Genomic DNA, 27,730 nt, shown 5'->3' with positions numbered 1-27,730 from the left:
TTCTCTTTTCCCTGAGGACAGAGAAGAAGGGTGGTGCCCCAGGTCACCTGCTCGCCACCTTGGCTTGCTTTGCACAACAGTGTAGTGCCCGAGGGAGAGCTGCAAGTGCTGGACACCGGAACACCAAGCATAACACACTTTTTGCTTTATTCAGTCTCTCTGACCACTTACTGTCCACACGCAGAAGACAATCCACACTCACCTCATGAAAGCAGCACTTGGGCACAAATAACATCTGTTCACACAGACACTTGAATTGTCACAGAAACCTCAGAATAGCAGCTCCCCCAACAGTGACGTAAGCAAAAGGCTGTTCCTGCTGATATATGAGAAAAAGCAAGTATAAACTAGACCATAAACTGGGTTGCTGAAATTCTTTTCTCTAAACCAATTTCAGTGTAAAATTCAGTTTGATTTAAATAGCTAGAAAACAGATTTTAATTTAAAGAGTCATAAAGTGTACATGGAAATGTGATTTTTCATTAAGAAAAATTAAACTCCTAAGAAGTGAAATTTCTCAGCCAAAATGTGATTCAGATATGTTGCCTAATTCCTCAGCGTACCTACATCCTTTTCTTCACATATATCAGCAGGGCTAAAGCTACACTTCCCAAATTTACTGAATTCAAACATCATACTGCACCTTTGGATGAGTAGTGCAACCACAGGGATCCTGCAACACAGAAAAGAAAGAGGTCATAGAAAAAAACATACAGGGTAAATAAAATATATTAAATAATGTATTTAAATATTAAATAATATGCTCACTTCTGCACATGCATGCACACACACTTTATAAACTCCTGGTTGACCATCAGAAAGAATTTCCTATGTGCATTTAATTAGATTCTGAATATTTTATACATATCCTGATTATCTGGAACATTTCCAAAATATTAGGAACACAATTAAACGTATATATGAAATATTGCACATTTTTGTAACTAGGATCTTCATCTTACCTTTTCTACATAGTGGCCCACTGGCCAAACTGTCTACAGGGAATCTGTATCATTTGTCTACTACTGCAACTTGTACAGCTTGTTATAATGGTAAAAGCCATTGAAGCTAAGGGCTTTCATCCATCCATAACCCTAGGGTTTTTTTTAAGCTAGAGGCCAAATCCTTTACAGAGATTTTGATATATCTTAAAGATCTGTACTTTGTCCCTTAGAAACAGCTTTTTAATTAACTTATTTATTTATTGATGAGAGTAGATGATAGGAAAGGAAAGAAGCAAAGATAATAAGGAAATCATACTTTCCCAGCCTATTAACCTCTGCTATTCAATGACCTACCAAAAACCCCTTCATTTTCATTTTTTCTGTCTCTAGACAGATAAGGCAACGTCTTACATTCAGCACAGAGGAGAAATAAACATCCTTGCCAGCTACATTTCTGCAGAAAATGTGCCCTAGATCAATAGATTTGTGTATTTACAGACATCTGCCACAGATGACGAATCCTCCAGTAGCTTAAACTCTGAAGAAATGACATATAGTTGTCGGCATGCTGCTGGAGATGTTACCATTTCCCAGGAAAGGGTTCAGGATTCTAACACTCTTTAACCTCGTTGGACTAAAAACCTACACTATTTGCCAAAACAATACTTGTCAATTTTCTTCTGAATTAATTTAACATTGCTTTACCGGTGTGCTCCACTGTGCTCGCAACATATTAAGTAATTTTAGAGAGAACAATAATGTAAAAGAATTGTTATAAAAAGACATTCACAGATATCGCAAAGAAAAGTTAAAGATGTAACATGCATTGGCATTTAATGACAGTTTTACTTGCTTGTAAGTGAGCTGACATGGCATTAAGTAGAATATCATGGATAAGCACCCAAACTACTGCAGACTCAAGTTAGTACACTCAAGAAAACGATAGTGTGACAGAATAGTTGCTTTGTCCCAAAAGCAATATAGTCATTTTAACATGCTATCAAGCTAATAAACTTTGCTCAGCAAGGATTAATAGCTCTGGTTTAAAAAAACTGCTTTCATTTCCAGAACTAATGCATCATACGCACAGGTTTAAGTTAGATACTAAAATCAATTCATATTGAGTCATTAAAAACTGTGTGCATATAAGCTAATTCTTTGTTCTGAGTGAAATCACAGCAAAGTCTTGATTCCCCTTTGATGTAAAACCTGTGCTTTTTATTTAACATTCAGGCACCTAACAACTTTTCACATCTGCATACAGCTTAACTGAGCATTTTGCTGAGATAAAGGAGAATGACATTTTTTTGCTGTTGCCTCTTCTTGCCATAAAAGGCCATTATAGCACACACTGCCAAGGCAACCGGTCAGCTACAGTTCCCTTCTCTCGGTTTCCCCACTGGATTCTGGGAAGGAAGCAGTAGCTATGAGGGAATGCTAACAGAGCTAATAATAAAGGCAGCAACAACTAAAGTACTGGGTACTAGTCACACATTCTCATGTTTCTCAAGTTTTCTCACAATGACACTTTAACACCTGCTCCTATTCCAGCAGCCATCCTCTCCTAGATACCCCATCCAAAACCTCCCTTAACTATGACACAGATCCTGCTAGATACCATGAGATGCTAGCCCACTCCCAGTAGTCCCAGCATCCTCAACATCTCAGATGCTCTGCAGTATTTCCTGACCTGTGGAGATGCCCAAAGCATCCACTAGACACATTTTGCATACAAACGTGTTAGCTGTTGCTTGGATGAGTATGTACGGACCATATGATGGAATGACAGTTACAGGCATGTATCTTACAAAGATGTACATTAGCTCATTAAATAACTTGCATAAAATGACATACAAGAAACAATATAGAGCTTTGCCCATTTTAAAGGGGTTTGGCCCATTTTAAAGGCTGATTTGGAACACTTCAAGCTGTTGGATTTAACATTGGGTCAGAACCCCACATATTTGCTAGCTGCCAAGCAGTTTAACATGATTTAGGGAAAAAACGGAAACATGTCAAGCAACTTGAATTGCATCTAGATTTAATCACTTAAAGCGATATTGCTGAAGAACTCTTTTAAACTAAGCACTTCTCCCCACTGCAGAAGACACCCCCCCACACCCAAATTTAACCTGCCCCAAAAAAGTCATGTGCAGTATTCTTCTCCTTGAGAATAAAATGTTTCTCCCTTTCCAATAATAAACCTCAATCTACACTGAGGGTTAGCCAAAGGCCACTTTACACAACCACCAATTATACTACATACTGCTACAGTCTCAGCAATAAGAGACTCAGACTCTTAATATCACTGAACAATGCTTTTAGGTGTCAGTCAACAGTCAGACCCAATCACATACCCACATCCCAGTGCCCTGCCACACAGCTGCCAATAAAGCAAGAGAGAGGCAGGCATTCTAAACCCAGGATACAACAGGATTGCTTGAGAAGGTCCTAGAATTTTTACTTTTAAATCAATTAAGGTAAAGACACATTTAATCCTGTATTAATTGCTGAAAAAAAGGTTTATTTCAGGCACCTATTCATAAGTTCAGTGGTTAGAGAATTCACTTCATATTGTTTCAAAATACTTATGTAAGGTTCATTCTGCTTTTTTATTCATAGACTTTTGAACTTGCTTCATACATCGGCTAGAGTTTACTATGCCCTGAAAAAGAAAGGCCATGCAGCAGTTCTGCCACAGAAGCAGATCTGATGGTGACAAATGGTGACTCAGAAGGGAAGTGACTGAAATTATAACCTTTTCCTTGAAACTGAAACAAACAGATATCTCGCTCTTCAACTCGCAAAATGAGAGGAAGGGAGTGCATGTTTTCCATTGCACTATGGTACCAAGAACTAAAGACCAAGATACTAAAGATAAAGGTAATTATAAGTAGCCCACACAGGGTTTTACTACAAAGCCATTCCCTGTAATTTTCATACTTTAACATTCACAATATGCAATAAAACATTTTTTTTTAGGCTCCCATCTTCATTTTCAGTGCTTCCAACAGGCTGGAGTTCACTAAATTGAGGCAGTTGCAAAACTGAGGCCTGTATGAGAACCCCAGGGAAATAACARTCCTACCTCTCCACAACTCAAAACTAGTCTCTTCAGGGATGCTAAAAGCCCCAGTGTTGGGTTCTTCACCTATGGTGCTCAGAAGATGGCTAAGATGCCAGAAAACTAAGTTGTTTTTCACCAGGACAGTTTAAACCGAGATTTTCCAAATATGAAGGTCCCATTAGAAAGTTTTTGACCTCCTGAACTGCGTAAGTGTAAAATACTGTCTTACTATCTCTTTTGGACATCCTGGGTGGGCAAAGGGCACTCGTCATTTGGATCAGAATGCTTTCAAAATAGCTTAAATGCTTAGTCAATGCTGAAAATGACCATAGGCAGAACAAACAAACAAACTATGAACCTCAAAGCTGTAGCTTACTGAACCATTAGCACTCTTGTTTAGGCAAGGTGCCTCACACAACCCCAAAGGTTCTTATGGAAATCTATTGACTCTGGCTACTGAGACTAATGAATTGCTCACTGGGAAAGACTATTTACAAAGCTGTATTTATAAATATTTTGAATCATGAATTCAGTTCAACACACTGGGATATAAAGCATAGGAAATACTTTCAAGGATACATTCTAAAAGGTTCAAGTTTAAAAGAGATTTGTGTACCACAGATGGTGTAAAAACTTTGTGTGTTGAAGATGACATGATTACACACATACCACATGTATACTGTGTAATGGTACTGGTAACGTCTCCTCTTCTTCCACTTCAAACCAGTGCCATAAAATTTGCTTAACTGTGTCATGACAGGGATTCCTAGATACCAAAGATATATGACAATTAATACAATAAATTAATACAAGAAAGTTTGGCTCAGAATGCAGTTTGGAAAACATTTAGAAGAAGCTGTAAGTATTATATTATGTTCTCAAATTCTCTGCACTAATTTAAAAACAAAGACATCTGATCCCTGTCTATTGTACTCCTAAGAGGGTAACAAGAATTGTTTTGTAGCTCTACAGCAGGTAAAGCTCAACAAAAGCTAGATAATTGTGTGAACAAATGAAAAAACAGGAAGATCTGTAATGGACCAGAGCCAGTAACCTATGCAGGAAACAACCACTCACAATGTATTTAGGTGTGTAATTGCATACCCTGATTTGTTCTATGCATTTATTTAATTACATGGTTCCCTAACAATTTCAATAAAGTGTTAATCAACAGTATCCTTCAAGTAACAGACTCAGTACAAGTCAGTAACATGAAAGAACAAGGAAAGGCAAACACAGTAACAAACTACAGAACCAGTCTTGCATTTTCTTCCAGTCTGCCACACATACACTTTGCAGAATGGCAAAAGGAGTGGAGGGGCAAGAGGGAAAAAGGCTGAAAACAGCCAAGTACCCAGATAAAACAGCAAACCCCAAAGTATTATTTTTTAAATCTCTACCACTGCCAAACCAAAATGTTCAAAAATCGGAAGTGAGGCTCCAAAAATGATAAGCTTATCTTAAAAGAAGACAGAAAGGACAAAAAAAGGATTACATAAGGGCTCATAGAAAAGATAAAAAGCCCCAAGTCACATGATTTTCTTCACGGTTATGGAGAAGGCTGGAAAGTGACTTAAATGTTTTAGGAAAGCTGAGACTCATGCCCATGGGAAAACTTGGAACACCATTAATTACATGGGTAATGAGTATTGTCAACACTAAATCTGATGCGTTGACTTGAACGAGAAAACATTTCCTAATTTTTTGTACGGAAAATAAAAAAATTACTAGTATGGACTTTACTTTGAGAAAAGATAACCTGACTTAAACAATTTTATAGTCTTGTATTAAGAGGAACAAAAGGTGAATGCATGGTGAGAAGACTTATTATTCTGTAAGGCTCTAAGAAGCGATTGGAAGTTAGGCCAGTTAATGTGATATGATATGTAAGAGGGAATGTGATATTCAATAGTTTTATTCAGTAGCCAGCATCAATACTCCTAATGCAAACAATGAATTACTTCAAAGGAGACATGACGGCCAAAGTCAAAGTGACTAGATCCATATTTCCTCATCAAAAATGAAAACTGAAAAAAGCATTGTTTTCTTAGTAYTGGATTATGTTTGATAAAAGGAATCAACTACCTTTTCTAAGGAAAACTAAATGCTTTACAACATTTCTTACAAGAAGCCCACTCAAATGAAACAGAATCCTGAAAACTAACCTAACCCTTGGATAGCCTGCATGAAGTATTTGCCAATTTTAACTATGCAAGTGGCTAAAGAGCAAACGAATATTTTTATCTGCTGCTGAATTACTGAACTATTGCAAAATGTGGTATTTATGCAGCAGGATCATACTCCCATTGGGATCTAATTGGAGCTGTCACTGTATTAAATTCATTCATTATTTTTCATATCTCAAAGAAAAATGTTGACTGCTGCTTGTTCCAGGAAAATTTCCTTTAATTTTAAAGGAACAGTAGCTTGCCCCAAATTAGAGCGAGAAAAAAAAAAAAAAAAATCAAATTCAGGCAGTAACCAGAAAACAACCCAACAATCAGCTTGTAACATGTTCTTTTCCACCCCACTAAAGCCCTATTAATAAAGCATTAGCTAATATGTCAACGCTCTAAAAAGTGAATTATTGTAACATTCTAAGGGAAGGCTCAGATTTTAATCTACTTGTCAATCATCACACTGTATCAGCTACAGTAGTGCTTCTACCCAGGTGTGGAGGGTGCAGCCCAACACTGCTATGTTTACCTAAGACCTACACACCAAAAATTGGCAGGGGCCTGGTGTGAAGGCTAGTGTGACACATCTCTCATCTTCTATCTTAAATACTTTAGTTTCAGGATACAATTAACTGCTGTACAACTATAAAGCATGGTATTTGCCAAGCTCATTTAATCTATCTCCCAATTTCTAATTTTGCATCACCTGTTGACTTTTTTTTTAGACTGATTATGATTAATGGCGACAACTGCAGTATATGTGCAGTTTAGGTCTTGATCCTGCATTTCTGAAATCAGTGGAAGATTTTTATTAGCTTTAATTGTAATAGTAGCAGTAAAACCTTTTGGGGAGTAAACTTCCTTTCGTCTCAAATAATTTTCTCTCACTCTCCTGCCCTCTCTAACAGACACTGTAAAACTCTGCATACAGACTCAGTACCAAGGATTTTTTGAAGTTTTCTTAACCTTAGTCTTCTGAAACCCTTTGTGACCATTATTAAACCACTGTGAAATACAGTATTTCCATATACACCAGTGGATCTGCCTCTATGTTAACTTTGTTAACTCAGCATTACCTTATTTCTAACTGCCTGGACTGCCCCATACTCAGTGGACTTAACATAAGACTACTGGGCTTATCTCCACCCATCTCTCATTAACTACCAAGATTTCTACTTCCATTTCTAATAGGACTTTGAGAAACAGGACATTTAGAAATAACATGTGCTTAGAACAAAGCTATTTCCAAAAGTAAAGGTTGCATGATTAGGCTCTCAGACTGTGCATGTATGAACATGTACAATTAGCACTGTATTACAAAACACTTTTACACAGATATCCTCATTTTCAGATACTTATCAGCCAGGACTGTCAATTCTCCATATTTCAGTTCTTTGCAAAGTCTGTAAGACATGTTTCTATGTGTAAAATTAGCTTTGATTTTAAAAAAGGAGAAAAATATACAATTTTCAGGAAGGGTACGCAGAAATCTGTGTAGAATGTAAAAATGCGTAAAATACAGTTTAAAATAATAGAAAGAGATTTTCTAGCTTAAGTTGTGGATGACTAAGTTATTATTAAACTTCCATTCATTTTAGTGCACAAGTTTCGGCAGCATGTTTCACGATTGTTCATTATTTTGCTGTCGTTAACAACTTACAACACACTGTTATTAATGTTGTTATGTTAATGTTATTAATGTAATCATAGCTAATATATAATGCTAATAACATCATAAGCCTAGTAGTGACTTATTCTGAGTTCTACTATGTCTTGTGCACTCAAGCCAAAACAAAGGTAGATTACACTTCCTTTCCCACGAGCACATCCAGAGACTCCAACTAATGTGACTTCTGAACAAATGAGAGTGGAATATTCTAAAACTTAAGCTTTTATTCAGGTATTCTAGCATGTATGAATTCTAAGATGTGATTTACATAATGTCATTTGTTTTATTTCAGTATCTGTCATACATCCTAGCGTTTTGCTGTTTACAGAGATTTGTCCACCAATGTAGAAAGTATTTCTTTTATGAATGTTAACAAAAACATGAAGTACATTTGCCACTGTTACTTCTACAGAAATAGCATTAAAGAATAGCTAGAAGTGTTATGTATACACGTATTGTTCTACATATTTACAGAATAAATTTTATTCTCTGTATTCTATATATTTTATAACTTACAAGTTTAGGATTCTTACTATCCAAGTTTGTTTTTCTGTCTTTTGAATTAGATATCTTGACTGAAGTATTTCCAGATGAGAAAATGACTCACCCTTTGGTAGTCTTTGTTCTTTTAAAATACCAGTTAGAAAAACTTAAAACAACTACTCACCTGTAAAAGTTATCCACGTTTTTGACTGGTATCTTCACGTTGACAATAAACATACTGTTACTATAATCATTTGCAGGTGCATTCTGAAAGGAACAAAGCATAGATATTCCCAAGACAGATAGAGGGAGCTGCATCTCCAGTTTTACTCTTTAAAGAGACATCTATAAACAAGGTGTCAAGTTTAAATTTGCAAACACCATAAAAGTAAAAAATACTCTCTGCTTGTTTTTGACTGAGTATTACAACCAGTCCAAGTAGGTTTTAAAAACATCAGCAAAAATATAATTTGCCTAAAGATCAAGATACAATGAACAAGTTTTATTTCTTTCTATAAACATGTCTACGCTGGTACAGTAAGAAATCCAGGCAACCAATAATTTACTATGTGTTTTCAGCTTAAACTTCTTGTGAACAAATATTTCCCCCTTCTCCTGCTTTAGTTATGTAATAGCAATATTAGAAAGCATGGTATGTCATCAGTGAAATATGTCAAAAGAAACAAAACTATTGAACACCATGTTGTTTAATAAAGTTGGGTGGACATGTATTAGTTTCCCAAAAAAGAAAAGCCACTCCCTCTCAATCATACGGGGGTAATTTCACATTACAATTCTGAAAGGTAAACACAATTCCAACAGCATAGGAGACAGAGTGGAAAAAAAAAAAATACAGGCTTGGATTTAGAAGCATCTCTACCCTCCTATTACCTGTGAACATGCACTAGAAATCATGCTCAGCGTCCATGTATGGGGAGCAAGCTACCATTCTACTAGTTATCCTAAAACAGGAAAAATTAGGCAATTAACAAAGAAAACCTAACAGAATACTGCATCTAGGTATATATAATTCTGTTAACATTGGATGTTAAATTATTCAACCTCACCATAAAATGGATTTTTTCTAAGAAGATGTTCAACTTTATGGCATACTTCTTACTTTTTAATTAAACATATTTTTCTCCTCTGTCTTCCACAGGGGCTGGGAGGAGGGGAAGGGAAGGAATTGTTCTACATTCATTTAAAGTATTTACAAGATTCACTATAGCACTGCAGTTTTTAATTAACCCACAAAAGTCTACTTTAATTCCAGCATACCTCAGGTGTAAAAAGACCTATACATTTGATTACACTTCTGAAAGAATTATAAATAAAATGGCATATTATTTCAAGTTAGAGATTAGTTTTAAACAACTGTTATATGGAGAAAAATAAATGCATGCCTATATAGAGACTCTCATAGTCTTCTGAATAGCGTTTGCAATCCAAGTGTAAACAGTCCTACTTCTACTGAAGGAGCCTGTCTGGAGAGATTTTGGAGCATGGGAAAAAAAAAGTCTGAACCATTTATTAATCTTGCTAGAGATAAGGATGTTAAGTGGGTTGACAGCAACTAATTGGTCTTTGAGTTCATTACTTTCCTGTTCATTCAAATTCTTCTCATTCTTCACAAGCACTTTTGTACAGTGGTACTCAAAACAATGAGTCAAGACCAATGTCTAAGTTATTTTAAAATTTAAACTAATCAAATAAAATCAACAACAATCTGTATCTAAGACTGCTTGTTGAAATCATCCCACACGTGCACCATCACCCTTACCTCAGGACATATTTTCTCATGGTTCCTCCCCCAGAGTGGTGAGCTCTTTAGAGCATAAACTCTCCAATTAAAACCATGTCTTTTCCAACATAAAGAGGAATACTGTAGCCATTATTATTATATAAGTTGTTAGTAATAGTATTATATGTATTGTATTATTAATTTTATTAATTTATTATTAATGGTATTATACATTAGCATATAAGCAATATACAAAAAGTCTTATACAATATTTGCTACTAGAAGGTAACCATTTGCTAATAGTGTTTACTGAAATAACTTTTCCTCCATTTGTACTACATTAAGAATCCTCTCCTTCAAGCTACCGTATGTGAAATACTTTAGTAGATCTATACAAATGTTGACATTTTAAACAAGAATTTTTCTCAAAAGGCATTCTCTGTATTTTACTCTAAAAGACTCATGAGAGATTATTTTATTCATTTGTAATAGATTTAAAAAAAAAACAATGAAAAAGATATCAATTGTTTGTATTATTGAAAGCATAACACATGATTAGGCCTTTACATTCTGAAAAAATGAAACTTTAATTTTCTTTAGGCAACAATAGTGAAGCAATAGTAACAGCTGTCGCAAGGCCCTCATATTGTTAAATAGGCTTTAAATACAGCTAATTGCTTACACATTAAAATGGTATTTTTAAAAAGTATTTTATTTTTACTATAAAAACCTTTCTCACAGTATAACTGTGTCTAATTTTCAAGTAACTATTCTATGTATTCTACTACTGTCTACCATCAGTGATCTCTTCTCCAGATAGGTACTTTAGCCTGTAAAAATATCAACACTTTACCTTCTCTTGGATTACCCAATTAAATCAAGTTTTTATAACATTTCAATACAAAGCATGTTTACAAGGCACAGAAATACTCACATAGCTGGTTTCTGATCCTTTTTTTAATTTTTCAACATCCTTCTGAAATACTGACATGAAAAAATATGTTGTACTCTAGAAATATGCTCTGCACATCTCTATTGTTTGGCAACAGCACCATGTCTACAACTATTACTTGATATTCTTCTCTTACATATCTCAAGTTTCTCTTCTTCCTGTCATGTTTAGCACCACAGTATTGCCATATTTCTTGTAAATGTGGGCTAGAGTCTTTTTCCTTAGATATATTATCTTGCATTTGGCTGTATTAAAATGAGCGCTGCTCAGGGTGAATGGCAACATTCTAGAAACAATGTACAATTTGTATCTTGACAGCATGATTTGGTTTTCAGTGAGACTATAATTTTCATCAGATACTGTCTCCTTCACAGATAACATTTCTGATTATGGTAAAAAATGTTTAGTTCTACTAATGTGTCATGCATACCATGTTAGGAAAGTTTAACATATGCTATGTATACCTGCGTCTTGAAAAGCACGTAAAGATCTTCTGTTCTTCACCTAATACAACTTCACCTACTAAATTAAAACAAAACACTTAATATATGCAATAATACATAGACTAACGATAAACAGAAGTTTTTCTGGGAAAAACAGAATATTCTGCTTTCAGGCAAACAGTAATTAAAACCCATGTGCTCTCCAGATCACCAGTTCAAAGCAGAAAGTAAAGAGACCCTGCGAGGAATGAAACAGATCACCTACAGAGAAAAGCTCAATGGCTGATGTCCCACCATGGCTGTGGAACTTGAAACGAAAAGGTAAGGAACCGACAGTAGGAACACAGGATCAAATCTTGGTAACAAGCATAAGAGACTGTGCCTTGGAAATCAGAGGGGAGGAGTGTGGTTTTTAAACAGTTTTAAGCATAAGGAATTTGGAATAATAATAAGGAATACTTCCATATAATTTCTGGGATGCAGATACTTACCTGCTTCTACTGATGTTCTGTTCCTGATGTGTATCCCTGAATAACTCATAACACTGCATTACAACTCTTCTAAGCCTATTATAGAGGCACAATTTTTTCAACTTACAATTGGAGAACATTTCAATATGATATCTTAACCAAAAATAACTTTAGCTATTTATATTTAATGTTTGGATGAAAAAATGTCTATTCAAGGTACAGTTTATTGTCTCTATGATGTCAACAGTAAATAATATTATTTGAAGTGGAATGTTGTATTTAATAGCACATACAATGAAAGTAGGAAAAAATATTGAAATTTCAGAAAAATATGAAGTGCCCATCATCATTCAGCTGTTATTTCAGACGAGTGATGTATGTCATGATATATATACACCTAAGAATACCACTGACATTAGATGGCTTAGCTTCACCAAGAAATTAAACAATATTCACATATTTCAGTATAGCATATTATTATAGATGGGGAAACTAAATTTCAACTTGTTGATGTTTGATGACTCAACTCTAGTGAAGCAATCATATTTACATCAACATAAAGAGGATGTTTGATGAAAATCAAGTCTGAAATTACCCAGTCAGTTTTCTTTCAAAAGCTAGTGTAGTAATCATTTAATTCAGAGTCAGAAATTGCATTTTCTTATTCTACCAGCCAAGCTCCAGGTTTATCAGAAATGAAATCCTGCTACAGATTTGATTATCCAAAGACTTTTTTTTTTCTTCTTCTGAAGAGATGAGTCAGAGCTCAAAGAAGTTGAAACTTGCACTATTTTCTGGTCACCTTTAAGATAACAAAGCAACAGTCTTGTAACATAAAATACAAACTCAGAGCAAAATCCATTTCATATTAATTAGCTTTATCAAAACAAACAAACAAAAAACAAAAAAATCCACTCTGTTACAAGTTATACTAGTTAGTATAGCATCCAAATAGGAATCCAGTGTTACAATGGGCCACTTAAAAATTACTTATTACTTACCTAAGTAGCAACTCTTAATAAACCATCACCAGCAAATGAGAATACTGTATAAGACCCATAAACCCCCCTTTTTGATGGCTTTATTATAATTGAATCAACACATAAAATTTTGACTGGATCTATGCACAGAAGTTAGGGTCACAGGTAAATTATGTACTACAAATCTTCCTCCAGTTGTTGCTGCTTTTAGTGTCTGCATACAAACAGTGAACTTTTAAGCATCTTTTTTCCCCCCAAATATATTCATTATTTAGATGTCATAAACACTGTATAACCAGTTAATCACTCAGATAATGTAAATATTTACTAATTAACAAAGGTAAAAGCCCATTTACAAATTCTTGGATAAAACATTAGATATTGGTATTAATTTATTTAAGAACTAGTTCTTGGAATAGTCCTACAGGCATTCATGCAATGAATCAATAAGGAGACAGAATTTTATATATTGTGAATTCTGAGGTTACTTTAAACATACTCCAGACTAAATTAGTCATCTGAATTAGGTGTGTGAAATCAACCCCTGTAAAAATGTGTCCATCTCAATCAGCTACTGAATTTAGACTGTTAATGTCAAAGTTCTGAATTAAATCCAAAGGAAACAGTGTAAATACACTCAAATTGTAATTTTTATAAACTTCAGTTTTGATGGTTTTTTTAAAATGTTGTCTTTTTTGTATAATTATTGACAACCTCTCATCTACCTATATTTTACCTTTCAATGCCCTGTTTTTAACACTACATCCCAAGTAAAAAGAAGCACAAAAGAAAGAAAGAAATGTTTTCCAACAGCCTTTTTTTTCCACTTTATTTTTCAATTTGATATTATCTGTCCAGTTATCTTTCTGGAAAACAAAACTTTAGGAAATCATACAATTTTATAATCAAACATTTTGTTTTAGAGCTTAATAGCAGCTCTTAACTTGGCAGACCTCCCTCTTGGGTTTGTTTGAATATCCTTGGCCTGGGGTGTGAGAACTTTTTTCTGTATAAAAATCCACTTTAAGTTGGATTTTCCACAGGGAAATTCTTCTGTGTCGTCATCTTTGGAGTAATTTTTTAGACCTTGTCTTATCTTATGCCTTGAGCCAAGATTGTACTTTTCTGTCATGTCTATTCCATAAAGAAAGCGTTTGATGATACGATCTTCTAGGGAATGGAAAGAAAGGGCTACAAGTCGACCTCCAGGTTTTAGAAACTTCTCAGCTGTCTTCAGCCCCATAAAAAGTTCATGGAGCTCATCATTTACAAATATTCGCAGTCCTTGGAAAGTTTTGGTAGCAACATGCGTAGGTCTCTGAAGCAAGTCTTTTCGCGCATACAATGCTGATGCTGGAAAAGCACCTGTCAAATTTTAAAAGGTATAACATTAATATTTTCTTATATCTATACTGCTATCCTGACATTGATCCACTCATGCATGATGACTTTAAATGGAAGTATACTTACAACTGAACCCAGAGTAGTGAGCTTCCTTCTTTATAATACATCGTTATTGTCTGCTTTGAATTCTCATTTCTGAAAGTAAACCCTATTAAACTGAGCTGGCTTAAGTTGGGTGCTGTTTTTTCCTAGAACCATTCATAGAAATTGCTTCCTCAAGTGCTTCACAAAGCTAAAATGCAAAATAATAGCTGAAACTGAAATGGGGAAAAAAGGAAGACAGGCTAGATAAATCCTATGCCTTACAACTCAGAGTAGTCAATGATAGTTCAGCATTTCTTTGCCGTGGTTTGTTTTTTGCTCTTAAGGCAAAAAAGTTATATATAATGTACGATGAAGACGCAAATTTTAAATGTTGCTTTCTAGATTATTATGCATTAATTCACAGGCAGAAAAAGAGCAAGACAATTCTTACCAGGTGATAAATACTTTTCAGTTAATTACTTAAAGCTTAAAAGAGGCATCCTTGTGTTAGTATAAAAATTGTTTACCTCTATGTCTTCATTCCTTCAAATATTCACAAAAATACCTTGAGAAATTTATGAAAAGCAATTGACACAGCTGCTCTCTCACATGCCTATACAGCAGAAAGTGTCAGCGTATGAATTTGTTGAAAAAAAATCACAAGATTAAGTAATTTAGACTGGTTCCATAAAACTCCCTCCTCCTTCCCCAAAAATCTAATGAATTATACTCGTCTCTGTAGAAGCAGAGAGAAAAAAGAGAGATTGAAAATTTTGGTGGAAACTTTTTTATAGCATTAATTAATGTATTTGAATCTTCATTATCTGAGTATAGAGCAAAGAGCTAGAGAAGTCAAAGTCAATGGATCAAAGGGACTGAAGGGCAAAAGTCTTACAAAACCTGTGAATCCTGAATAAATTTATAATCTATTATGTAAGTGAACGCAGGAGGCTGGTTAAGGTAAATTGAAGGAATAATGCTAGTGTATAAAGGGAAAGAATTATTCTTCCAAACAAAATTTCCAATGAGCGGTAAGGCAATGCCTCTGATATACCTGTATTAGAATGCCTCAATTCTATGCCTATTCTAAACTACACCATCAGAAAGTAACGGTTTTGAAGCAAATGCAATTCATAATCAAGTTAATGATATTCTCCATAGTGGAGCAAGAAGGAAGAAAGGGGTATGGTACCTCTGAAACAAGTGAGTTTACTAAATTCACATCTACAAAAGTGACTAAAGTAGGCAATAAGAAAATTTAATACTAATATCATAATCCACTATGCTGTCACAAAATATTTTATTACTGGAATTCYTCAGAGTTTGATAGGTAAGCTTTTAATTATGTGAGAAAACATATGCATTCAGCATCACGCATACACTGATTACCAGTGTTCAGCAAAGGGAGAGGCCAATGACGAGACTGTTACTAATGATTTAATTTTAAGTTATTTTCCTATATGTGGTGTATCCAAGATGTGTTTCTACATATTCAATTTTCCAAATTACATTCCCCACCTCCTCTAAGTCTGATAAGAATGCTTGAATTAAATGAAAAAAACCCCACCCTACCCCCCTGCATCCCCCCAACAACGAAATCCAACCAACCAACCAAAAAAGCCCAAAGCATAACCGGGGCTTTTTCCTGTTACTCTCTTCTGAATTCTTCAAGACAGAAAATAGCAACTGGATCAACTTCTCCCAACACAAACCACTGCCCAGAAGTTCATAGGAATTCAGTTTAAAATTCTGTTTCACAAAACAGATTTAATCTGTGGGAAATTGGGCTCCTACATTTCTTGCAAACTTTAGAAAAAATTACACTAGGTAGCTACTATCATTTCTGTTTCTGAGAATACCATAGTGTGTGCTTCGTGTAAATCTGTAAATAATAAGAAAACAACCCCTCACACTGTCAGTGTCAGAGTCACAAAATCTGACTTGATGAAGGGTGAACCAAAAGGAGAACTCAGGATCTCAGAAAGTAAGATGTCCCAAAAAACCAACTGACACCAAGTTTGTGTTATTTGGCACAATATCTGTTTCCATATTTCTTTACATATCTAAAAATACATTCCAATTTGAAAATGGAGTCCTTGAAACTACCACTGACTGCCATTTATGTGTGAAGAAAACTGCTTCTTAAGACGTAAGAGAACACTGTGCTGAGCAAAATGAACAATTTCCTTTAAATGTTCAACTAATAAAACTACAAATACTAATAATTTGCTCAGGACTCTTGGACAGTTATCAATTATATTGAAAGAGCAGGGTTTAAAATCGTAATATATCCAAAATACCACAGGACATGCATGTTTCTGTAGCACAGTCAGAAGGAACACACAGATATCCTTCTTTGAAATTTATACACTAAGTGACTAAATACACATAGCTTCATAGTCTCCATAAGAGACATTAGGATTTTTCTTCAACAGAATTTAAGGTCACATCTGACACCTGAGAATTTTTGGGGACTAAGTTACAGAAGTTGTTGGTTTCTTGAGAGAAGAAACTACTCTTTTCGTAAAAGACTTCACATCACAAACCTATTTCTTGCTTTTTGCAAGCCTACATTTAAAAATCTCACTCTTCTACCCCCCCATTCCAAAACCAAATCCATCCCCTCATGTTCATTTACTGAAAATAGTTAAAACTAGAATGAAAAGGCACTGTTCCCTTACAAAAATATTAGCTACTAGCAAGCTAGTGGATTAGAAAACAGCATTTTTTCAGTTCTACCTGTGTTATTCTGTTAGCTTTACACAGGACCTCTTTTCTCCTGCCATTTGCTGAAAAATTTACAGCTGTGACTTCAGTTTTAACATCAGTTCTATACTTCCAATTTTGGGCTGTTACTATCCAGAGCTCATGTTCACTTCTCAAAGCAGGACCCAGAAACTTTAAGTATCATATATTAGTAGTCTAAATACTAAAGTGTTTTCTAAAAATACTGCTGGTTTTCTGGGGATGATCCATTCCTGATGTTCTGAGGTTCCAAAAGCATCACAGATAAAAGCGAAGCCAATCCACAAGAGGGCAGAGTGAAATCCAGGTACAGATCTGTGTCTATTTTTTGGGACCAACCCATAAAAGCAGAAGCCTAGAATGAGATCTTTTATTTTAATTTCCACAGCCCATCATACTGGAATTTTAGTCAACTACTGAAAGCTTTATCTTCTATGTCATCAAAATATCTTTTACTTATCTGAACTAAGAAGAATAATATAAAGATCTGCTCTATTTCGAAACTGCTTTTGTAAAAATCTAAATAGACATGACACAGTGATATCTGATCAGGTTTTTTTTACAGTCTGACCATGAACACCATTCTGTGCTTTGCAATTGCAATACTGCATGGACAAATAAAAGAAATGAGAAACTCAGGCTACCAGGATAACTAGAACACTAAAGTGCCTTAGGAAGGTTCTTCTAAATGCATGGCCATTGTAGAGCGCCATGTCTTCCTACAGTATCAGCTAACTGTGCTTTGAAATATCTGTAAAGTAAGAGTTGGATTTGAAAACTGAATCCTTAGGATACAGACTTATGATATATGTTGAAGAAAAATAAATAAAAACCCAAGTATATTCTGTAAGTATAATACAGCCTTGTATGCCTCAGATGAACAGGAACAAATAGCACTGCAGGTCCTATAGAGCAGTACAGAATATTAATATTCACAGTAACACGTTGCAGCTTTATGTAGCTAAAGCCCCACATCTAAACTCAAACCATATTCAAGTCCAATGACTTACTGGTTTGTCTTCAGAGATCACTAATTACTAATAAATATAATTTGTCATTGTGACTTTTGTCATACTGGCCTTCCTCTTTTTAGCACAGGCAGTAGATTTGATCTATGCTGGGGTGAAAAATTTTTCTGCCCCACTGTTAATCTTGATATAGCTAAATAATGACCTAATTGTGCTTTCTGCTAAGGAACAAAATCCCTCACCCAGCTCCCTCCAATTATCATGATACTAAAAGAAAATCCTTCCTGGTAATAGGCTGTACAAGGTACAATAATATAAAAAAATCTGTATGGGAAGCTTGTAAAATGGATTTCATTCATAAAAACACCATGCTTCTGGCTAGATGACTGGTTTGAAATCCCAGTGAGAGAAATTATCATTTTTTGTTTTGGGATGCCCTCATGCTACTTGCACTTTTAAAAATCTAATAAACTTACATGTTAAAGTATATTGAAATTTTTAAGCTTGTGAATGAAATTAGCAATGTGCTGTGCCTGTCAATATGAACTATTAAACTCCCTAGAGTGTATGAGAGTGGGAGAGTTTAAAAATTAATTCAGATCCTGCACCTGTTTGCAGGAATCCGTCTGTTGAATTAGCATTGCATTTAATAAGTTTCTGTGACGCAACTAATGTCCTTTTGTCTAGGCTCCCTTAGTATGGTGTTAATTCACACCCATCTGAAATTCAGGCAATATTACAAATTTCAAACTGATAATTAAAGTCTAAGTGTGAACAGATCTGGATGAGACTGGCTTTACCCACTAGTTCTTTTCAAACTTCAACTTTCTTTAATAGCTCATCATCAATTTCTGTCAAGTCCAAATGATTACATGATCTCAAAATAACCTGCTAATAGATTACCTATCTAAATGACACTGAGAAAAATTAAGTTCTGAACACAAAGAAAGAGGTAACAAGGTATATTACCAACTGAAAAGAAATCAAAGTAGATGATCAGAAAAAGCATATTAAAATTACATTGAAAAAATTCAATAATTAATTTTTCTAAACAGTTAAATGCACATCCTGTTAAGCCTAGCATTTCCAAACAGAACTCAACTAGCTACAGCAAAAGCCATTGGAAAGTACTTCTTAATTGACTTCCACACATCTATTCACAGATCTTCAGTTAAGAACCACTGACATCTAGTATTTACAGAGCATTCATCATTACAGATAGCTGTGTGAAGAAATATAAACAGTGAGCGGGGTTTGGTTGTGCTGCAGAAAGAGACAATGTTCACAGGAGTGAATAAAAAATGAGACGTCCGATAAGATTTCAAGATTTGAGTGCATGAGGGTTACAAGATAGTCGACATGGTTAAACTTTTAAGTTTTATTAATTCTATGAGAACAACACTCCTTTTTCCCCAAGTAAACTACAAATTCCATAGCAATGAGGTCTGCTTATTTAAATGGATTAGAAGCCTTTCAGACAGCATTCAGAAAAAAATATCAAGCCAAACACTTTACTTTTTTTTGTAGGAATTCATTCATTGGCCCAGTATGTAGAGATGACCTTCAGGCTCTACAGTAAGAACTTGAACAAAGTATTTTCTTGAACTGGAACACAGGGCTGAAAGAAATCACTTGGACACCTGAGTTAGCCCCAAGCTGTTGTAGGCAACTCTGAAATACAAATCTATTTATAAATTTCTCACACTATATCTCAAAATTATATCTCTTGCCAATAAAACTTTACAAATTTCTGACATTTCTGTGAGCTTTTTTTTTTTTTTTTTTTAATTTCCTGCACACTTATCTCCCCATCAATTTATTAAGAACAACAATACTTCCTCTAATTTTTTTTTGTTTGTTTAGACCAGAAATCTAGCATTCTATGGGCTGGTCCAAACCTAGCTTGGACTTGGTCAGATTCTGGTTATCAGCTGGACCTTAACAAAGAAGTTTGGAGTCTTAGAAAATCTGAAGCCATAGTAAACTATGTCTTGTGAAACAAGTATGGACTATACATGAATTCTCAGATACTCAAATCAGCAAAAAGAATCAGCAGGGAAAGAGATAGAGAGACATAGCTTCATTGGCTAGGCTTTTTATTTCTCTTCTTGCCCCTATACTGGGCAAAAATGATTCCGTTCTGGAGAAGAAATCATGTTCATATAGAGTCTGTGAAATCTAAAATGCGAGATTTTATTTTTCTGTTTTAATTTTTTTTTTTTTTTAAGGACTTCACATTTAAACAATGGGTCACAGATTGTACTCTGGTTAAATCTTTAATTAGTGTGAGGTTTTTGTGCTGGGCCACCAAGGGCATTCTGGAGGTGTTGGTGTCTGGCACTTTAGCTTATCTCAATTCCTTCATGGGTATCATTTTGCAGAAGAACATATATCGATGAGAGATGATGAATTACACAAAATACATTATAGTTACCAGTGCTTGGTGGTTTGTCTCCTCTTATTTGAAAATTATTAATTATTTAGAATTTTTCTTAAGGTATAACCAATTTAAAAACTAGTAAAGATCCACCCTTGTGCTCCTTACTAGAGAAATCAAATTAAATTCTACCCAAACAGGTACCAATCTAAATCTAAAACAATTAATCTAAAATTGTTTTAATTATTTGCATACTTTGAAAAGGCACATAAAAACCATATGTATTTACGAACCACCTTGGTGGATGTGTGCTGGATTTTCTTTGGCGTGTATACTATACATGAGTACTTGATTCACATATCAAACAGCTCTTCAAATAGCAGTAAGAGTTTAAAAATGAGAACAAAAAAAAGCTCTCACTGTCACCTAAAGTGACCATTAGGTGATGACTCACATGTAACCCATTAAAGTTCAAGCAACTTAGTTTGGGCAAGTTTGGGGCAAAATCAATTTGGAAGGTTTTTTTTTTTTTTTACAGCACATAACACATTATATCTGTAGCATAGCAATATGGCTGCTTTAAATCCATTAGTAATGGTATACTTTTAATTAACAGTCTTCCAAAGAGCATGAGATATATGTGACAAAACTCCCCAAATTATTAGCTCATAAAGCTGATGACAATGATTATTTTAAAAATGTAACTTGTCAAGTATTATTAAAGGATCATATAGTGATTTACCTCTTTGTTATTCAACATTATTTGTTCCCCACATACACTGTATTCACAACAGAGTCTTCCTATAGCAAGCAGTCCCTTCAGGTACTTTTATCATACCAGCTAAACTTTGGGCCGGGGTTAACCTGACAACTTGCTTAAGTATCCTGACTTATACAAATCCAAAATTTTTGTTTCTTGTCTTTAAAAATAAGCCCCTATTAAACTTACTAAGGTTTTCTATTAATTACTAGCATATTTGTCAATTATTAATTACTGTTCTATTACTTATCACTTATTAGAAATTATTAAATTTAAAGTTTAGGTAATACAAATTTTTGTGAAAACAATAATAATTTTAAAGGTCTTTAGGATATACACACAACTTTAACACTATTTTTTACTAAATGTTAAATTTGGATAGCCAGTTTTAAGGGGTGAACAATGTAGACATATCTGTGACAAGACCCAGTAATTTTCATTTCTTGGGAAAAAAAGTTATATATTATAACATTAAGGAACAGTATTTGTATCTAATTTTTCTCCTTTAAAATTTTCACTCTAGAACACAAACATGAAGGTTCTTGTAGTGCCTAACTACATTTTGTTCAAGTTGTTTACAGTGAAGAGCAAGTAAGATAAAATATTTCAACAGGTGCTTCAGGCTGATCTGGTTGGCATTCACAAAGTGAAGCAAGCTATATATTCTTTTTGCTTTCTGGTTCTTTAAGGAAAGAAATAATCTAATTTCATTTGTAATTGGAAACTGCTGTGGTACATCCCTATCCCCTCCAAAATATTAAACAATAGAAATTTAAAACTAAGAGAAGTATATCACATATCTGATATTTGAAGGCTTATCCATAGCTGGGATAAAGAATTCTCTAGGCTGCTGTCATTGTGTTTCAACTTGGTTGGCACAAATAATAAATCGCTTCATGTAAAATCTATTATTATACTAATCGGCGAACTACAGTAGAAAAAGTGGGAGCTTACAAAATGAAAAAAGGAAGAGCTGACATCAGAGCAGAATAGGCAGGATTAGATCCTGCATGATTTCAAGTACAAATAGATCCCTCTGGGACTTTGGGGATTAATATTTTTTCCTCTCTCAGCCACTGTGAAGAATTAATGAGGATACCTGCAACAATGCTTGCAAGCTGCTGAGTTCTGGTGATGGGGTATATGCTGCGTGCCTGAACGATGGCTGAAGCGATTTTCTTGGCATGCCTCTCCTCCCCGTATGTTCTCAGGATGGACGCAAGCGCCTGTTGATCTAAAGCATTCACAACATCAGCAGCAGTGGGCATGTCAGGGTACCTACGCACAAGAAGAGTCAATTAGTTCACTGACGTCAGTTTTCATTGACAAGAGGTGAAGCTTCATAGCATTAAGACATAAAGTCAAACACACACATTGCATACAAGTGCCTTTGAGGTTTTTAAATAAGAGACAGGAACCCTATGAAAACAGATAGAGCTTGTACCTTTTAAATCCTATTTCTTGCTATTTTAGACAGAGTATGTTCCTTAACATTAATTAGACTAGCTTAAACTTCCAAGCACTACAATACAACTATACCTAATGAGTTGACAAGAATAAATATATTTCAGTATCACATTAAAATGGAAATGCTGTGTGACTGTTCCTATTTAGACAGCTTCAGAATATAAACTTGTCCTTTACAGGTTCATTTTAGTCACCTTGTATTATACGTTTTCTATTCAGAACTGATCTCAAAGATCTTTTCTCTCACATCTACTGCTATGAAAATAATTGCTTATGAAAATAATTTACTTTTCATTACAAGGCATCAGAATTTATATTCAAATACTGTTTTTGAGGGAATACAAAAGACCTAATATTACAAATGAAAAGAACTATTAAAATATAAATAGTACATACCATACATACTTTTTTTTTAATCTATGACACTTTGCTACTGAAATAGTTCAAGGTATTTTATGAACATTATGTACAGGTTTACTCATGTGGAGAGAACATACAATCTACTGTTTAATAAATTCTCTTCTACTAACATGCAGAATATTTTTCAGCCATTTATTACCCTCCTGCAGTATCTCACAAAAGATAACAAAACTTAGAAATCAGAGGCAGGTAGTATCATAGCAACAACTGTAGCTTAGGCTTTTGTTATGCCACAGGTATTCTTTGTTCTTATGATACTGCTACATGTATGTATTCTTATGATACAAATACAAGCCTGAAGTTCAGATTCTTGAAATCAGAGGGCTGAATCCCAATAGGATCATCTGAGATTTTTATACAAAACTGGAAAAAGTGAGTATCACGAAATTTGCTATGTGTTAAGACTTCTGAATAATTTCCTCAGTAACTGAGGTTTCCCACAGGCTCTATGTGAACAATGAAAGGTCAAATGATATGCCTCAAGACTACAGGTTCATCAAAATACTGGGCAAGGAATTTTAATTTTCCTAGTAACGCATTATGCGATTACTATCATCTACACAAAGATCTTTGTTTTTTTCTCGTAAAAAGTACGATCCTGTATTAGGTTGCTTGAAGATGAAAACTCCTACATAAATAGGAATTATTATCCTACTACTGCATTTCATCCTCTTGAATGTACTCAGCACCAATTCTGATAATTCAGGTACACACGAGATTTACTCATAGTTGTTTATTTGTGACTTAAGTAAGCCTGATATGCCTTTTACACAATGTGAAAGGAAGCTTATAATATTGCTAAGGAAAGCTTACAGTAAAATCTAAGTTCGCATAAGACAATGTTACACTCTTATGTTAAAAGCAATGTTGCCCTCTGATTTTAATTGACAGGTATCAAAGACAAGATCTTTTTTTGTTGTTGTTGTTGTTTTAATTTTACATTATATTCACGTTAAAGAGAAGTAACTGGGTCAGATGGCCATTCCAGAAAAGAGGGAGGTTGTTCCTTTCCCGAGGGAGCAACTGAATATGCTTAAGTGAAATTTCTGCAAATAGTAAGCGTGGCAGAAAAGGAAAGGGATCCCAGTAAGGAGTTGTCAGCCTGCAGATCAAACAGAGTCTGAAAAACTGAGGCCTGTTTTCTCCCTGTTATTTCAGCAAAGTGAAGAAAAAACAAACAAAAAGCCTCCTAGGGGTCAAAGCAGACTGTGCAGAGCTTGCTACAACGCAGCTAGTCATGGAGTTGCTGAAATCAAGACTAGAAACCTCACAGTGACCTAACAGGAAAGGGTAGAGTAATTTCAACTTTTAAAGGAAAGGAAAAAAAAAAAATACTGTCTCACCTAGTCACTTCTTCTCAATTAAAAGAGAGAGAGAGGAAAAAAAAGAAATTCTAGTTAATAAATGTATTTTTAAACTTTAAAAGCCTGTGATGTTTCTTGGAGAACTCACTATAGAAGGTGTAGGAAATCTACCTCAAAGCTACCTTAACTCAGTGACCTGTCAACATAATCATCATACTTGGCAGTTTCCTTACTCTCCTCAAGGTTATCAGAAATCTTTCAGTCTTACATTAAAAGCTGTCCCAATAACTGTACATGCTATACGTCACAAAAAATTTTAATAGTTAAAAAATATTACTGTTTTAATTACTCATCACTGGATCCACCCTCTTATTTCAAAGAGGTGAAAGAGAACATAACCAAGGTTCTAAGAATTAAAATCTAGAGAAGCTTCAGGGCAGAAGAAAGAGAGCGTACTAGTGCAAAATTAGACGTGGTTTTATGATGGGAATTCTTCAACCTGAAATGAAATGCACAGAGTTTTGCTAAGCAATAGCTTTTGGAGTTCTAAGGAGAAATATTTTATTAATAGGTACCTGTCACTATCCATCCTCATGTCCAAAGGACCATCCTTCTGCAGGGAAAAACCTCTTTCAGGTGTATCAAATTGCATTGAAGAACAGCCAGCATCCAAGAGAACTCCATCTAGAGTCCCTGGCTCAACTCCAGATGAGATTAACAAAGCCTCTGCCTGGCTAAACTGTCCTAGAAGAGCTCGAATCTGTTTCCTGTAAGAAAATCACAAATGAATAGTCTCCATTTTATTTGTAATAGTGCAGTGCTTCCCCCTTATATAGTAGGAATTTGATAATAGGGCTCACATGACTCAAAAGCAACATGGCTATACCCAAAATAATAGGTTAGGCAGTTTTTATAAGCCAATATGCAAAACTGATCCAACCCATTGTCAGTGGCTAGTTTTTACTTCCTTCCTGTTTGATCTCGAAGTTCTCCAAATGCTCACAAAGAACCAGGGTGCTTTATATCTACAATAATTGACACAACAAGGCCTAATCCTGAGATCAGGCCGATCTAACACGCAATTCAGAACACATCTAACACACACCAGTAAAACTGAGCCTTAACAAAATGCAGTGAAAGCACATTCAGATACATGTGACAGCCTGTGGCAGCCATACAGCTACCTTTTATATAACAGCCTATTTAGAGCTCCCACTCAAGGGAAACAGGAATTCAGTTCCATTTTTCAACATGAAGGGACTCAAAGGCACATCTTTTATGTCCAGGGGGAATGCCCTAACCACCAGGGTATCCACTGCTCTGGGTAGGGCTCTTAGTTAAGTTAGGCCAAAATGCAGAAAAGAACAAAGATTGTTGGAGTCAAAGGAAAACAGACCATGACTGCACAGCGTTGTGCTTAATACTTAATCTGAGAGGAGAAAATCTCAGGTTCCTGCTATTGGACAAACACTTATTTTTATGGTACTTGTCATTTCAACAATAGTTGGGCAAGATTAGGTGCACTGGATCACGAGCAGATAAAATATTTCTGTGTAGTTCTGACACAACCACCTAATCACTGGAGAGAGCAGTAGTTCATATGCATTTTTGTGTTTAGCATTTTTCCTACTTAGCTTTAAGGTGGTTCTTGCTTAATATGCCTGTGCTGGAAAGGGAAAGTGAGGCGGCAACGGAGAGGAAGAAACACACCTCTGAAGTCCCACAACTCTTTCTTGGTGTCTAAGCCTGTACTTTTGATTATGGTCTATGCACCAGGAGATCTATAATTAAACCATTATTGGATCTGGCTGTCAAAATCTCAACAATTTCACAAAGATTTATAATGTAAACCAATATGCTGCTGCAGGTTTAAGTAGTACCTGCAAAAACCAATATATTACTGTCCCCTAAATAGAAGCAAGAGCCCCCACATTTGAGTTTTGATAATGGTTTGGATAAGTGCTCCTCCGCCATATGGATTAGTGTTCACATATTACAAGGTAAGCCAGGTTAACCTAAATCATTGTGTCCAAGTTACACGGGCAACAGAGAGTGAATGAAGAGAGCAATTCCTTGAACTGTTGCAACTACAAAAGGAGAGCTGCTTATACTTTTTGACACTTCAGTGTTTTAGTCATTTTGAAAATGAGACAATCGTCTTTTCAAAATACCAGCTTAAGTCTAATCCTTCTTTCTGATCAGTTTAACATTGACACAACAGGCACTATGACATAATTTAGTTGACTGCAGTGGCTTCATTTTTAAACTAGTGCATGAACAGAGAATCTGAGGTATTTTTGCACTCATTCAACTGGAGTAATTAAGAAAATGCTATGAGGGAAAAAAAAAGAGAGAGAAAATGCACCATTTAAAATAAAAATTTATGACCCCATAAATATATGAAAGAACATTTAGCTGTATAATGGTATCCTCATTACAGCAGAGTGAGCCAACTTATTTAACACAGTTCATTCCAGGAAAATACCTGGAATGAACATGTATTTCATGAAGGATATCATGATCACATATACAGATTTCTTAATTTATTACTGTACTGTACAAAACTAAATACAACTATTCAGCTTAATAATAAGAAGAACGGACAGTTCCTGAAAAGTATAATGATCCATTCAATATATTTGCTCTAATTGAAGCTTAATAGTTACAGGTTTGAGATTATTCTTCCCTTCAGTATGAGAGGAATTTTCTTGAAAATCCATTTCGCTTCGTCCAAATGCAGTTTTTCTATTTTATAACTTGCGTAAATGAATGAGCTTTACACTTCTGTATGTGGCAGAGAAAAATAAATGAGAACTGGGAAAAAAAAATCATAAATTGCTATTGTCTAGTTCCCCCACCAGACAATATTCCATGTTGGGGGCTATGAACTAGTGTAGTATTCGGCTACCAATCATTTCAAAAAATGAATTTGACCTATATCCTTATGACCTGCTAGAAACTTGATTATGTTTCTTTAAGCAAATCATAAACAAATGGATGCCCGAGATGTTTAGGACAGTGGCCTTTGATTTATGGTCTGTCAACCCTTTGGGATTAGGAAAAGGTAATTAAAAAAAACCCAAGCATATTTGAAGTTGAAATTTACTATTTGGGATAGGCATCCTTCAGCTGGAAAATGTTTTGGAGTTTGCAGATAGAAAGGTTGAAAAAAAACCAAACAAAACAGGTTGACGTTTTGATGTCAGTCTTTCACCTGTGGGAAAATATAGCCTATGTATAGAAAATGTATATAATGAATCTAAACTCTTTTTCTAAGATTGTAACAATGATAATGATGACATGGAGTAATCTATTCGATTATGAGAATGACACAT

General features: G+C 34.9%; 1 protein-coding gene across 3 annotated transcripts in view; it reads right to left on the bottom strand.

The window, feature by feature from the left end:
- Positions 1–12,197: 12,197 nt before the first annotated feature.
- LOC112970386 (probable methyltransferase-like protein 15) overlaps positions 12,198–27,730 on the bottom strand; it is a 29,024-nt gene continuing 13,491 nt past the window's right edge. For all 3 annotated transcript variants that reach the window (XM_026074721.1, XM_026074719.1, XM_026074720.1), the window contains 3 exons: positions 24,971–25,162; positions 22,304–22,482; positions 12,198–14,291 (listed from right to left, as the gene is read on the bottom strand). In XM_026074721.1, coding sequence (XP_025930506.1) covers positions 13,846–14,291; positions 22,304–22,482; positions 24,971–25,047 — 702 coding nt within the window. In that variant the 5' untranslated portion in view covers positions 25,048–25,162 and the 3' untranslated portion in view covers positions 12,198–13,845. The remainder of the gene's footprint in view (positions 14,292–22,303; positions 22,483–24,970; positions 25,163–27,730) is intronic.

This window comes from Apteryx rowi, unplaced genomic scaffold, assembly GCF_003343035.1.
Source record: "Apteryx rowi isolate R43461 unplaced genomic scaffold, aptRow1 scaffold_397, whole genome shotgun sequence".
Taxonomy (NCBI): Eukaryota; Metazoa; Chordata; class Aves; order Apterygiformes; family Apterygidae; genus Apteryx; species Apteryx rowi.
Note: the sequence above shows the minus strand (reverse complement) of the source record. Positions and strands in the feature narration are given on the sequence as shown.